This window comes from Limulus polyphemus, unplaced genomic scaffold (assembly GCF_000517525.1).
Source record: "Limulus polyphemus unplaced genomic scaffold, Limulus_polyphemus-2.1.2 Scaffold1786, whole genome shotgun sequence".
Taxonomy (NCBI): Eukaryota; Metazoa; Arthropoda; class Merostomata; order Xiphosura; family Limulidae; genus Limulus; species Limulus polyphemus.
In genome coordinates, this window is record NW_013667396.1 from 49290 (window position 1) to 62415 (window position 13126).

The 13126-nt window shown below is 32.0% G+C and overlaps 1 protein-coding gene across 2 annotated transcripts in view; it reads left to right on the forward strand.

The window, feature by feature from the left end:
- Positions 1–7587, forward strand: part of LOC106464928 — a 48430-nt gene extending 40843 nt beyond the window's left edge. For both annotated transcript variants that reach the window (XM_022392739.1, XM_022392740.1), the window contains exons 13-19: positions 562–699; positions 1292–1443; positions 2731–2836; positions 3230–3268; positions 4052–4144; positions 5683–5742; positions 7235–7587. In XM_022392739.1, the coding sequence (XP_022248447.1) occupies positions 562–699; positions 1292–1443; positions 2731–2836; positions 3230–3268; positions 4052–4144; positions 5683–5742; positions 7235–7323 (677 nt within the window). In that variant the 3' untranslated portion in view covers positions 7324–7587. The remainder of the gene's footprint in view (positions 1–561; positions 700–1291; positions 1444–2730; positions 2837–3229; positions 3269–4051; positions 4145–5682; positions 5743–7234) is intronic.
- The last annotated feature ends 5539 nt before the right edge of the window (positions 7588–13126 follow it).

Consider the following 13126-nt stretch of genomic DNA (forward strand, 5'->3'; position numbering starts at 1 on the left):
CAATAACCTCATCGACAGCATGCCACATTCCTTTCCTAGGTTATTAGAGTACGAGGAAGACCAATCAAGTACTGAAAGTCTAATATGAACTGATATAATGTAGCAGACGCTATTTATAATAATTTGATGTTATATTTTGTCATTATATGTATTTTGGTAAGGTTTTGTTGTGGTAGGTGAAATGCTAAATGACACATCTTTCTACAAGTGTATGATAAAATTGTTTGCTGTTCTAATAAATAGTTTATGATGTACATATAATATGTCTTATTATACAAATTACATATATAGATGTTTAATACAACATACATTTCTCAGTTTTACAGCGTTAAGTGTATTTGTATTTCATCTTCAGTATGATGGTGGTATTTTATACAAAATTGCAAACATTTTGGCCAAGACCGTACAATAAATGGTGCGTATTAACGATACATTTAATTGTTGCTGATAGCAAACTTAATTGTCTTGTATTCTCTATAAACTATAGACTGTAAAAGCATTGGAGGTAAACAATTGTTATTATTATTTAAAATAAGCTGTACTTTGTTTATTTTTTCCAAGACGTTCCAATCATTGCTTTCGGCGACAAACAGCAATTGGATGTTGTTGTCTGGAACAAGGAAAAGGATATTTTCGATTTACCATTAAATGAATTGAACCCAGAGTTTATGAAAGACATATGGGAGAGGTTGTGTACAGGTAACTAATAACATTATTACTTCTACAATTATACTCTGTTCTAAGCATGTCACTAACATCAATAAAAAACTTTTAATTGTGGCTTATGTGTACATAATACTGACTTTAAAGGAAAGCTTTCGTTCCGGTTAAAGCTACATAGATATTAGAGCATTATTATATGCTATAATACAGTTTTTAATTTTTTAGAAAAATTTTTGCTTTTACGTTAAGTTTTATTTTGGTTCTACCTTTCAAACCTCACTGAAAAGTTAATCACTTTTCATTTTACGGCTAAGATAATATATTATTTTTCGTGATTATATTTTAATGTAATATGTAGCTCTAGGGTATCTAAGAATAACTTCTTTGTGGATAAGCCATAAAATGGCAGCATAACACACGAGTTAAGCCTCATTACACTCTGACATAATGACACACCCATTTGGAAATACTTTGATTTTCTTCTTTAAATTTGTTGTAGATCTAAAGTTCATTACATTAAAACTACCAGAATTTGATAAAGATGTCCCGCGAAAATAAATCATACCCCTAAATAATAACTGTCTGGACAACTGATGGTATTGACAGTCCTTTTGTACTATTTGCTCAGTGCCAGCTACTCTTCAGTACGACAAATGTTGGGAGTTGACGAATAGTCGGGAGAGCTCGAACAAGTATATTGGATATGTGACCCCTAACCATATTCAATACTGGGCTATGTACCCTGAATACTTCCTGAAGAGCAGAAACATTCAATTCACGGTAAATATTATTGTTTCAATAATCCTTAAAAGTCCTTAAAATTGTTACTAAGTCTAGACTAGATGTAGAATTCCTGTGATCCAGGCACCATATTGTGTTATAACGCCAAATATTTCCACAAGTTCGCTTGTTCAAATAGTTACCTATAAAGACAAAACTCTTCCGTTAAAATATTTAAGTTGCGATAGGTGGCTCTATCCAACAGGCAGTTTTTGGCGCACTGTGTCTTTCATCTACGCTGTTGTTATGAGTAAGACTTAAACTAATAGCAAACAGTCATCTTTAAAAACGTGTTTTTCTTACGCCATATTTAAAGGTTAGCAAATTCAAGCGTTAAAACAAAGGCACAATATTTTTGTAACTTTATCTTTCTACAAACCCTTATGTTTTTATTTGAGAAGTATTTCAGTTGTTTTAAATCAAGGAATAAGAACGAAGATTTTTTATTTGTTCTTTATGGTTGAATCAATATTATTTAAACCAATTATATGACAAAGAAATTTTGTATTTTTTACTTTATAATGAGTTCTTTGTTGTTGTTTTATCTCAGGTTTGCAATATTAACTGATGCAATAGCATTAAGAATATGACCTATTAAAGCGTTATTTGTTTGTTGTTAAGCGTAAAGCCAAGCAATATTCTATCTGCGCTGTGCCCATCGCGGATATCGAACCCCGATTTTTAGCTTTGTAAGCCCGCAAGCTTACAATTGAGTCACCATGGTTGGGGTGAGGGTGGTATGCCAGTAAAGCGGTCTCTCAGTGGCACAGCGGCATGTCTGCGGACTTACAACACTAGAAACCGGGTTTCGATACCCGAGGTGGTGGTGGGCAGAGTACAGATAGCCCATTGTGTAGATTTGTGCTTAACAACAACCAAACAATAAAGTAAAATCCTGAACAAATAAACGGCATTAAACAGCAAAAACAGCGAACTATAAATCACAATGTACTAAATAGAAATAACCCAATATTTAAGAAGCAGAAATATAACTTTTCTTTAAAGTGGATATAATTGTATTCATATCTATAATTAAAGTGGATATAATTGTATTCATATCTATAATTAAAGTGGATATAATTGTATTCATATCTATAATTAAAGCGGATATAATTGTATTCATATCTATAACTAAAGTGGATATAATTGTATTCATATAATAATAATCTATAATTAAAGTGGATATAATTGTATTCATATCTATAATTAAAGTGGATATAATTGTATTCATATCTATAATTAAAGTGGATATAATTGTATTCATATCTATAAAATACAACGTTTCAGTTCAAATCAACCAGGACTGTAACAGATCGCGTGAAAGTTTGCTTTAGCCGTGGTACCAGAACCCCCGAAATGGAGGAGCAGAATTGCAAGGAAACTTCGAAAAATGGTCAGTTTACTATTATACATGGACTTTTGTAACTTGCGTTTACGGTGCTTTCAGTATCTGACACATCAGAATGTTTTCATCGGATTTTATCCTTTAATAGTTAAAGATTAGACATAAAATAGAACTACAGGTCGAGTATCTTTTATGAATAAGTAGTTTTGTGTGTGAGTGCGCACTTAAAATGGCTGGCTGCGTAACACAAGATATGTGATATGATGTTTGTCTTGATTTGAAGTTTATTTTCACGTATTTTTATTTAGTTACATTTTAAATAGCGTAATGGCTGATTATATTTTATAATGTCAAACTTACAACAAACTCTAGCTTCAATTTGCAGTAATTGCACAAAATTATGCATTCAAGTTTATCAATCTATTTTATTTCAATTTTTAGACAAGGAAATTTCCTTCTGGATGAGTAATCCCTGCAAAGGTAGAATGATTTTTTTATTAATATTTTTAAAACATCAGTAGCATGAACAACAATTAAACGATGTTGATAATAAAAAATTAACATAACAAATATATACAGTATTTTGATATATCATATTCTAGTTAGTCTTCTACAACTATCTTGTATGATGACACCTATGTTTTATATAAAGTAAATTCGCGTGATTCTTAGACCGGTTTCATGTGAAGTCTTATTCCATATTTAAGCTTATTTTTATGGAATGTTCTTTAAACTTGAACCATTTGTATATAGTACAATTAAGCGCCATAGTAGATAATAAAGTTGTTGTTTTTTTCATTTTACAAGTTCATCAAATGGCACGTTTTTTATACAATGGAGATGATGCCCAGAATCGAAGACACTCAAATGACAGAAGTTAAAGAGAATAAAAGATATATGTTAATTTAGAAGGCTGCAATATTTACCCAAGAAACTTCAGTTTGAATAATGACTTTTTTATTCACATTTTACTGGCTCCGCGACCTTTATTTTAGTTTTCATACAAATATTGTTCAGGTTTATGAACACATATTGTACGCTCTCATCTATAATGATATAGTATAATTAGTACTTTTAATATTTAATTTTTAAGAGTTACTAACAACGTGACCAACTGATTAGAACCACAAATGAACCATCATTTAAAATGACATATTCGTTTTTAATATACCGACCATCAGATATCTGCTATTAATATAAAGTTATATTGCTTAATATCAGGCTCAGTAGGTTTGTTAATCCAATTTCGTCCTTCGTCAATAGGATACAGCGTTTGGAACTGCCCGCCATTTTATTTCTCCATTCAAGGTTTACGTGATGAAGAACAAACCACGCAGTTTGGTATCAACTGTGCTGGTGAGTAAACTAAGTTTAAATTACACACAGATAACGAATCTGGACATTGAAATACAGATGCAAAAACTGGATTTTGTTAACATTAGACGATCATAAGTCTTTACTTTTGTCTGGTTTTTTTTCTACATTTCATTAGTTTTACTAGCGATATATTTCTTAGAATTGGGAAGTTTTTTCCTCAATTAAATGCATATAGTAGTATGTTTCTGTTCGTCCAAACCAACAATTCGTTAAGCGATCAACAGGATCCTTAGTAATCGCCTTTTGAACTATTATAGAAGTAAAAACAAAAACAATAGAAAATTACGTTTTCGATAATCAGTTAACTGGTCAACCTAATATTCAGTCAAAAGATATCGCTTATTTATTATAATCAAGCGTAATAGACGTTAGGTACATTATAATAAACAAATATATTTAATAAAAATATATTGAAGATGGTGGATCATTTTGTTCACCGAAACATGTAGAGTGTGTTTTTTCTATACAAATATAGTTATTGTGCACATAAAAACATTGATGTCGTGATTTTTATTGAAAGTGTGCACATATGCTGTCAGTCTAATATATTTACAAAATATATTCACTATTTCTAAGATACCTTTATTTCCTCATTTACTTTTATAGTATAGTATGTAAAACATTGATCATTATTCAGTACATCAGACGGTCATAGCACTTTGAAAAGGTAGACCTTAAAGAAAAGCTAATCTCTGAAAATGTCACAATTATCAGTGTTGTTGATTTGTCTTCTTCTAAGCGCCCCCAGTGGCACAGTGGTATGTCTGCGGACTTGCAACGCTTGAATCCGGGTTTCGATACCCGTAGTGGGTAAAGCACAGATAGCCCATTGTGTAGCTTTGTGCTTAATTACAAACAAACAAACAACATCTTCTAAGCGTTATGATAAGATAAATCACGATATAACTAATTACCTAACTCAAAGATAACTTAAGCCTAATTCAAACAAACATTTCTCTAGGGGATGTCAAGCGTCATTATAAACTTTAACAAGGACTAGACTGAAAAACAGAAAACTATATATTCTTGAAAACCGTTACCCCCGTAGTTTTCTTCCCGCAACTCTTTCTCTTATATTGACCAAAGTTTTTGCAAATAACACGTCTGCAAGTACTGTTTAAACAGTATAGCAGAAAGTAAAGCTTTTCATGAATATAGCAAAAGAATCTACAACTTGTTAATGATTATTTTTTAACCTCACTGTTGTGCGTTGATTCTTTTATATTTTCTACATGAAAGCTATTTTCTTAGATATTCAATTTTGGTTTGCATGAACTGTTGCTGACATTTTGATTTGCTTGATCAGTGATCCGACATGAAACTTGAATGTCAAATGGACAAAAACTTGTCTGTAGGAGATAAAGATGAGATTTTCTTACCGTTAAACTACCTTTCTGCATTTATTATTTAAAACGTTTTATTTTATAAGGATTATACCAAACTAAAAGTTGCATTAATTTGAAATAAATCAAACTTTGTTTTCAGTTTTATAATTCAGAACTTTCTGAACATTTCAGGTATCAAATGCTTTGTTCCAAGAACTCCAGACCAGATAGAATTCACTGTGGAACACGATGGTTAGTTCTTTTGTTTTTACAGTGATTTACACAAATTATCAACTGCACTCAGTTTTTAACGTTGTAATTTTAATTTGTAAGGAAAACTTGTAAAACTGAAAAACAATCTGGTGTGATTTTGCTTGGGAAAAGTGTGACTACAGTTGTTTAGTTTCTAGTTTGGTCTAACACTTGAGATTTCTACGTCTTTCTTTACCCTAAATTATGATATGAAACCTGTTAGCTCACACTCTATAAAAAATGAACTAAAATCATAAGGAAATATAAACTGCAAATTCAAACTAAGTAGCTCAAAATTATTTTTTATGATGTTTCGTACCAACTACTTAGCTAAGCCAAAGAGCAATTGCACAACTTAAAACTGTAGCTCTCTACTTGATATAGTATTTATTATTATTATTTGCTGTACATTATGGTGCTTTTTATTATGTTTTTGTGCATATTTAACAAAGTAAGATATTATTTCCATAAATAACTTTTGTCACTTTCCTTACTAAATTTGTTCGTCATTTCTGGGTTTAAATAGTACTAGACATTTGATGAAATATTATTACAAATTATTCAGTTTTCCAAATACCTTAAACATTGTGTTGTTCCTTTTCAAGTAGCAGGTAAAAAATATACCTTGCTGATAACTTGTTAAACGTTCATAACCAAACTAACTTTAATACCGTTTTTCTTATATCTATAACATACAAAATATTTTAATGAAAGTGATGTAACTGTCATAATCAGAAACCACAACGTTTCTTCATGTATTATTTCTATGTGACTAATTTCCTATACTGTGATTCTCAACAAGCACACTAAAAGTGAGAATATGGCTTCATCCCCTTGCTTCAAGTACAGAGATGTCGTACACCTACTGGTTCTCAACCACTAAGAAAACGTTGACAAGATTTTCTTTATCAAACAAACTTGATATTTAAATATTCGATCATTTTTCGATCACTCCTTATTTTTGCGATAACAAATAACATGGATTGAGTTGTGTGTCAACCCTCTTGAACTAGGAGCAAATTCTACCATGACCTAATCTTGTATAAATCAATCAAATGTTTTATGAACAGTCCCAAAGTTTCCTAATGTTACATATTAACAATCGACTGAATGAATTGATAATCCTAGATATTAATGAATATTACAACACCAGGTTGAAATATCTTTGCAGTTTTGGTTCGTTGAAGTTACACAATGATTGCTAGTTTGTAATATATGGTATCAATATTTAAGCAGTACTCATTCAAATAAAAGTTCACAAATATCACCCATATATTGATACAGGTCTTGTAGAACGGAACGCTTACAATTGGTTTAACTACGTTTTCTGTATAATAAATGTTCTTAAATTAAATTTATTAATTTACGTTTATTTTCACATATAAGGTGTTGCAAGTATATTATCTTCAAGATGCAACAGGTATTTGCTCTATAGTCTTGTTAAGTAGCTGATCTATTTTCTTAACTCATCCTCTTAATTCTTTCGTTTCAGGTGTTAGATGCAACGGTGCTTCCAAGCTGATATCTTCACTCACAGTAATAATCACATTACTTGCTTTTGCTCTCTCGAGAAGTAATTGAACGACCCTCAGCTCATAGTTCCAATTCACAACACTTTTCATAATTGACTACAATGTCATTTGTCTGTGTGGTTGTTAATTACACGAAGCTATGGTATATTTGTGAAACTACATATCATGATTTTTCTTTTTTTAAACATTAATTATCCTCCTCTTCTGATGTTCTGTACAATTTTTTCTTTTTGTACATTTTTTATCCTCTTCGCATGTGACTGAGATCAATTTTATAGTTAAGTGACTTAACAACAAAAACTCTGTTTTTATATGGAAATGTCTCGTTACATTATCGTAAAGCAAAATGTAAAAACAAAGGAAATAAAAAACTAAAATAAACTGTGCCGTATCTCTAACTTAAGCCTTGACACAAAACATCACAATAGACAAAAAATATTTTATTAAAATTCTTTTAGTTAATCCCTTTGAGATTTGAATCTCAAGAAGCAATGTAGAAAGCTAATTTTACAAGTCTCTAAGTTGAAATCCGCAATAGACTGAGTAAGTGAATTATGAAAAACAGCTGTGACGTAATGTCAAGTTTTTAGACATATAAATATCAAATAATAAATTTATTTCTTACTTTCTATTTACTATGTCCTATTACTTTTTCCTTTATAACCAGTAAAAATATGTCTTCTATAATTAACTTGAGAAACTTTGTTACCAATTACAAAGAAATACTATTACATTTAATATTACTCATTCGTATATCGAAATATTCCATATGAACTTTCATCTATTTTCGCCAAGTAGTAGAAATTAAATTGAGAACTGAATAAAAAAAACGCATTCAGTTTAATCATGATGTCTTCCTAACATTATAAACTTAGCAGATATCACATCAATGAGATTATGATAATGCTTTACAGTTGAGATATCTGTCCAATGGCAACTAGTATTATACCACCTAGATTAAGATAATGTTTTACAGCTGAGATATCTGTCCAATGGCAACTAGTATTATACCACCTAGATTAACTGTAAAACATTATCAAATTACTTCTAAACCAGAATTTCGTAAAATATTATTATAACTTGTCACATACGCACGCATAAAAAATGTACACTGAAGAAACATTGTTACTTTATTATTTTACATAAGTAGCAGTCATATGGCTGATATTTGAACTGTAAAACATTATCTTAGTCAAGGTGGTATAATACTAGTTGCCATTGGACAGATATCTCAACTGTAAAGCATTATCATAATCTAGGTGGTTCAATACTAGTTGCCATTGGACAGATATCTCAAATACATATTAGTTCTACTTGTTCAATAAACGTTGACCTGAGATATAAGCAACATAAGTTTTTTAAGACAGAGAGGTAAGTACGTCTAGTTTTTCTGTGGTGTGGTTAGTAACATAACTCTCAAACACACGTCATAACAGCTGAAATTTTTCTCAATCCTTTCTTTCTTTTTGTTAAAGCAAGAAAACGCAGAGTGTAAATATAAGTAGTTTTATATATTTACATCTAATAAGAATAATTGAAAATAACTAAAGTTTCAAATCATTTCTATTCTGCATATCTAATATTTATTTAACAATAAGTAAAAAGTAGGGTTAGCTCACATTAATCTTTTTTTGGAAATACTTAATGTGATGTTTATTTTCCTGATTTATTTATATAAAAAGCAAAGACTAAAACTGTCACCTTTTTAATGATTTAATTTCTAAGAGCTGAAAGATGCTAAAATTAATTTTCTTTTCCAAAATAAAAACTGTTTAAAAACACTGCCCATGGAATGCCTATGAGGCTACTGGTGTGACAGTGCAACCAACATGAAATGCAGTAAGAACGGTTTTCATAAATAAAAACTAAAGACTTAACTCCGAAAGCTTTCCTTGTTCTTTGTTAAATACAATGCACTCATTCTGAATCTCCTGTTGAATTATACAGCGAACTGTTGCACCGAAGCAGTGATGTTCTTCGAGATGGTTCAAACAATATAAGCCTACTTTTCTGTTTCAACTTACCGTTGGAAAGAATTGCTAAAACGTGTTTCCCAGTTCACTGTTAGGCCATTGTGTGATATGTGACGTAGAAGAAATATAAATTGTTCAAACTGTTTCACAAGAAGAGTACATTCGTTCATGAAAAAAAAAGAAAAAAGAATGCGATCTTCGTATGAACTCATCATAGGTATTACTTTATTTGAGTTTTGAAAAGCTTCTTTTTCATTACAACGATTATGGACAAAGTCAGACAATGCGACAAACTTAAGGTGCTGCTGGGAAACGTCGATGCTGATCTCTTCGCGTATCATACTTTTCTTAACCACTTTCTAAAATATGATGTGCAGCTATTCACATATTTCTGACTCCAGTTTTTACGCCATCTGTTAAACCGGTCTGGAGATTCACGCAATGTTTTAAAGTCCCTTAAATTCATTTTCGACAGCTCACCAGTAGTTTACCTGCAGTTTTTGAAAAGGCCTAGTGTTGCCTGGTGGTTAGGGGTGCTCGACTCGCAATCTGCGAATACCCGTCACCGAACATGCTTACCCTTTCAGCCGTAATGTGAGGGTCAATATTACTATTCGATGGTAAATTAGTAGCCCAAGAGTTGGCGGTGGGTGGTGTTGATTAGCTGCCTCCCCTCTAGTCTTTCGCTGCTAAATTAGGGACGGCTACACGTAGAGGAGATAGGCGGCACCAGGTAAATCTGCCCGAGAATCACCGATGGTACATCAGCATCTAAGGTGCTCTGACGGTTATATATCGGGACTCAAAAAATAAAAAGGTGTTGAATCCTTTGTTCCACAGATTCAATGGCTGTGTTGATCATTATGTGAAAGAAATTGATCTCGAAAGTTTGTTGTGGATCAACCGGAAAGAAAACAAAACTGATGGGACTGGTAAACATTTCGATCAAACACAAAATTTCACCAAAATTTTACATGCAAGCGTTGTGAGATTTCACCTTCATTAAATAATTCAATTTCCTTTATTTTGAAATGGCACGATATCCATGTGTTTACTGTTCCAGTAACATTTCCTCGGGCTTTAATAATATACTTACATGTAAAGAAATAAATTTAACTGGATTTGCATCCTACGGTTTTGTTATAAAATTGAAGTAAAATGAAAAAAGGTAGATCGAAACGATAGCTAGTGTAGCAACCAGTTTGCAATGAGCTATATAAATATTTTCATAAAACAACAGTAAAATATATTTGAAACTGAAAGAGTTTATTGTATTTTCTTAACCATTTAATATCCCCTATTTTTGTGATGATGTAAAAACAAAAATTATTCTTATATAGTTATAGCGCAACTGCTTATGGTATTTAACGTTTTCTACATAGTCTACATAGCCCCCAGACTCCCGTAGCATGAACATGATTTGCATGCTGATTGTGCTTCGCACAACACGTGTTGGCTTTTGATTTCACAAATTAGAATCCCCCTCTCAAATTTTCTGCGTACAGACCTGATTAGTATGGGTGTTTGAAGAATAAGTAAAATTATTGTTATGAATTCAATCATTCTTCCATATTCTTCAGCGGACATTGTAATTATAATGAGAAACAAATAGAACAGTAACAGATCCATTATATTCAGCAATCTGTTTTTCATTGCTGGTCGAAAAATGAGCGTGGCAGGTGTTGTATAGTAATAAGCATCATCAGCTTTCTTGGAAGAATTGTAGCGCTACTTTTAAAACCCAGGTTTTTGTACTTGTGAAATACTTGATATATGTATAACTTCAGCTAACCTAAGTTTATAATGTACTGATTTTAATTTAGGACAAAATATTGATAGCGATCACTTCCCAATGTGGAGTATCTTCGATCTCATCCCCCACCAAAATAAACCAATATATCATCAAATTCCGACTATAATAAAGCCGATTGGCTAAAATATTTAGCAAAATTAGATGAACTCTTACCAAATTCAATACGGACAAGTGCCACGAGACCGTCGGAATTAGACGATTACTGCCAAATAATAGCAGAGTGTGTTACAAAGACGCAAAAATAGCCATATCAAAACGCGAAAACCCCTACTAGAAATAACACACGGAAACCACATAAGGGTATAATAGATTTGATCAAAGAGGGATGCACGTTACGCAGCTTACAAGAGATATGATTTTAAAACCACAAATTAACAAACTGAGAAACAAAGTAAGATACCAGCTCAAACAAGTAAAACAAGAAAACTGGGACTTCTCTAACAAACTAAACGACCCAAAAAAACTGAAAAATATACAAAACCATAAATCAACAAAAACATATCCAACACTAGAGTATACCAACAAAAGCGCATATACAAACACACAAAAAGCGAAAGTATTCAAGGAACACCTTCATAACATCTTTAAAACACAAAACGACCTCGATATAGATGACGACCACCAAAATCAAGTAAGTGCAACAACTGAACAAGATAAAGACATTTTCACACCGGTGTTTCCGGTAACCATTCCAACACAAACAACAGAGACTATAACTACTAACATACTAGACGCACACATGACAAGCGAAATAAAAGCAACCCAGATCTCTATAGTAATAAAACAAACTAAAAATAAGGCGCCTGGGGAAGAAAGCATACAAGCCATATTACTAAAACTGCACTTACCGATTACTGGACCATCTAAAGGCAGTCTTTAACCCCTCCCTCACATCGGAATATATCCCCGTAATAGATAGTTTTAATTAAAAAAAAAGATTGTACAGTCGTCTGCCTACTCGATCTAGGGAAGGTTTTCGATACAATCTGGCACTCAGGTCTACCGCGAGGAATTATTCGCTGGTTATCAAACTTCCTAGAAAATGGAAAACGTCGGGTAAATGTTGAGGGTACTTATTCAGAGTATTTTACTCTTGAGGCAGGTGTACCTCAAGGACCCCTTAGTTAGCCCCATACTCTTCATCATGCATGTAACCGATACAAATTTCTGTTATACCTCTCAATTCGTAGATGATGTAGCAATTTGGAAAGTTCCCATAAACCCTCCATAGCAGCTGTAAACTTACAACCCGCTCTAAACGAAATAGCAGAATACTGCCAAAAGAAAAAAAAACAATTAATATACCAAAAACACAAATAATCTTTTTAGCAAAATTAAAGAAACTTCTCAAAAACATCCCAGAAATCTATCTCTATGGAACCCTCCTCCAGACTGCTACATTAGCAAATTTTCTAGGTCTCACCTACGACTCAAAATTAATATGGCAAAAACACATTAATGAAATTATAACCATATTCTGGAGACAAGTTAACCAGATTAGAAGTATGTCTGGCAACAATACAGGCATATCGCCCTAAAACATATTGAAAATATGTAAACAGTACATACGGCTGGTAATAAAGTATGCCTGTCCGGCATGGATCATCGTAGCGCCAAATAAAATAAAAACCAAGCTAAAAAAAATAAAAAATTCAATACTCATTAGTGCATACAAAATTATACGTACAACAAATTCCCGCTTTTTACATAACTATGCAAACATACAACCACTCAATAACAGACTTATAAACAGATCGTTCACTTATTTCCAGAAAAATGTACGTAAAAATGAATTACTACGCACACTGGATCGCCATATCATACATGATGGAAATGAGCCTAAGTACCTCTCACCTCTAAATATGTGTTATAAGCATAGCAATCAGCCATCAGCCACCTACTGCTAGACTTACCTAATATATATCATTTATATAGTATATATATATATATATTATTTATTAAAAAGGGTTTATTTATGTAAATACATATAAGATATTCTACAGGATGAATCGGCACTGGATTATATGGGACTGTTTGTAATTTCTTTAAGATACTCACAACCCTAG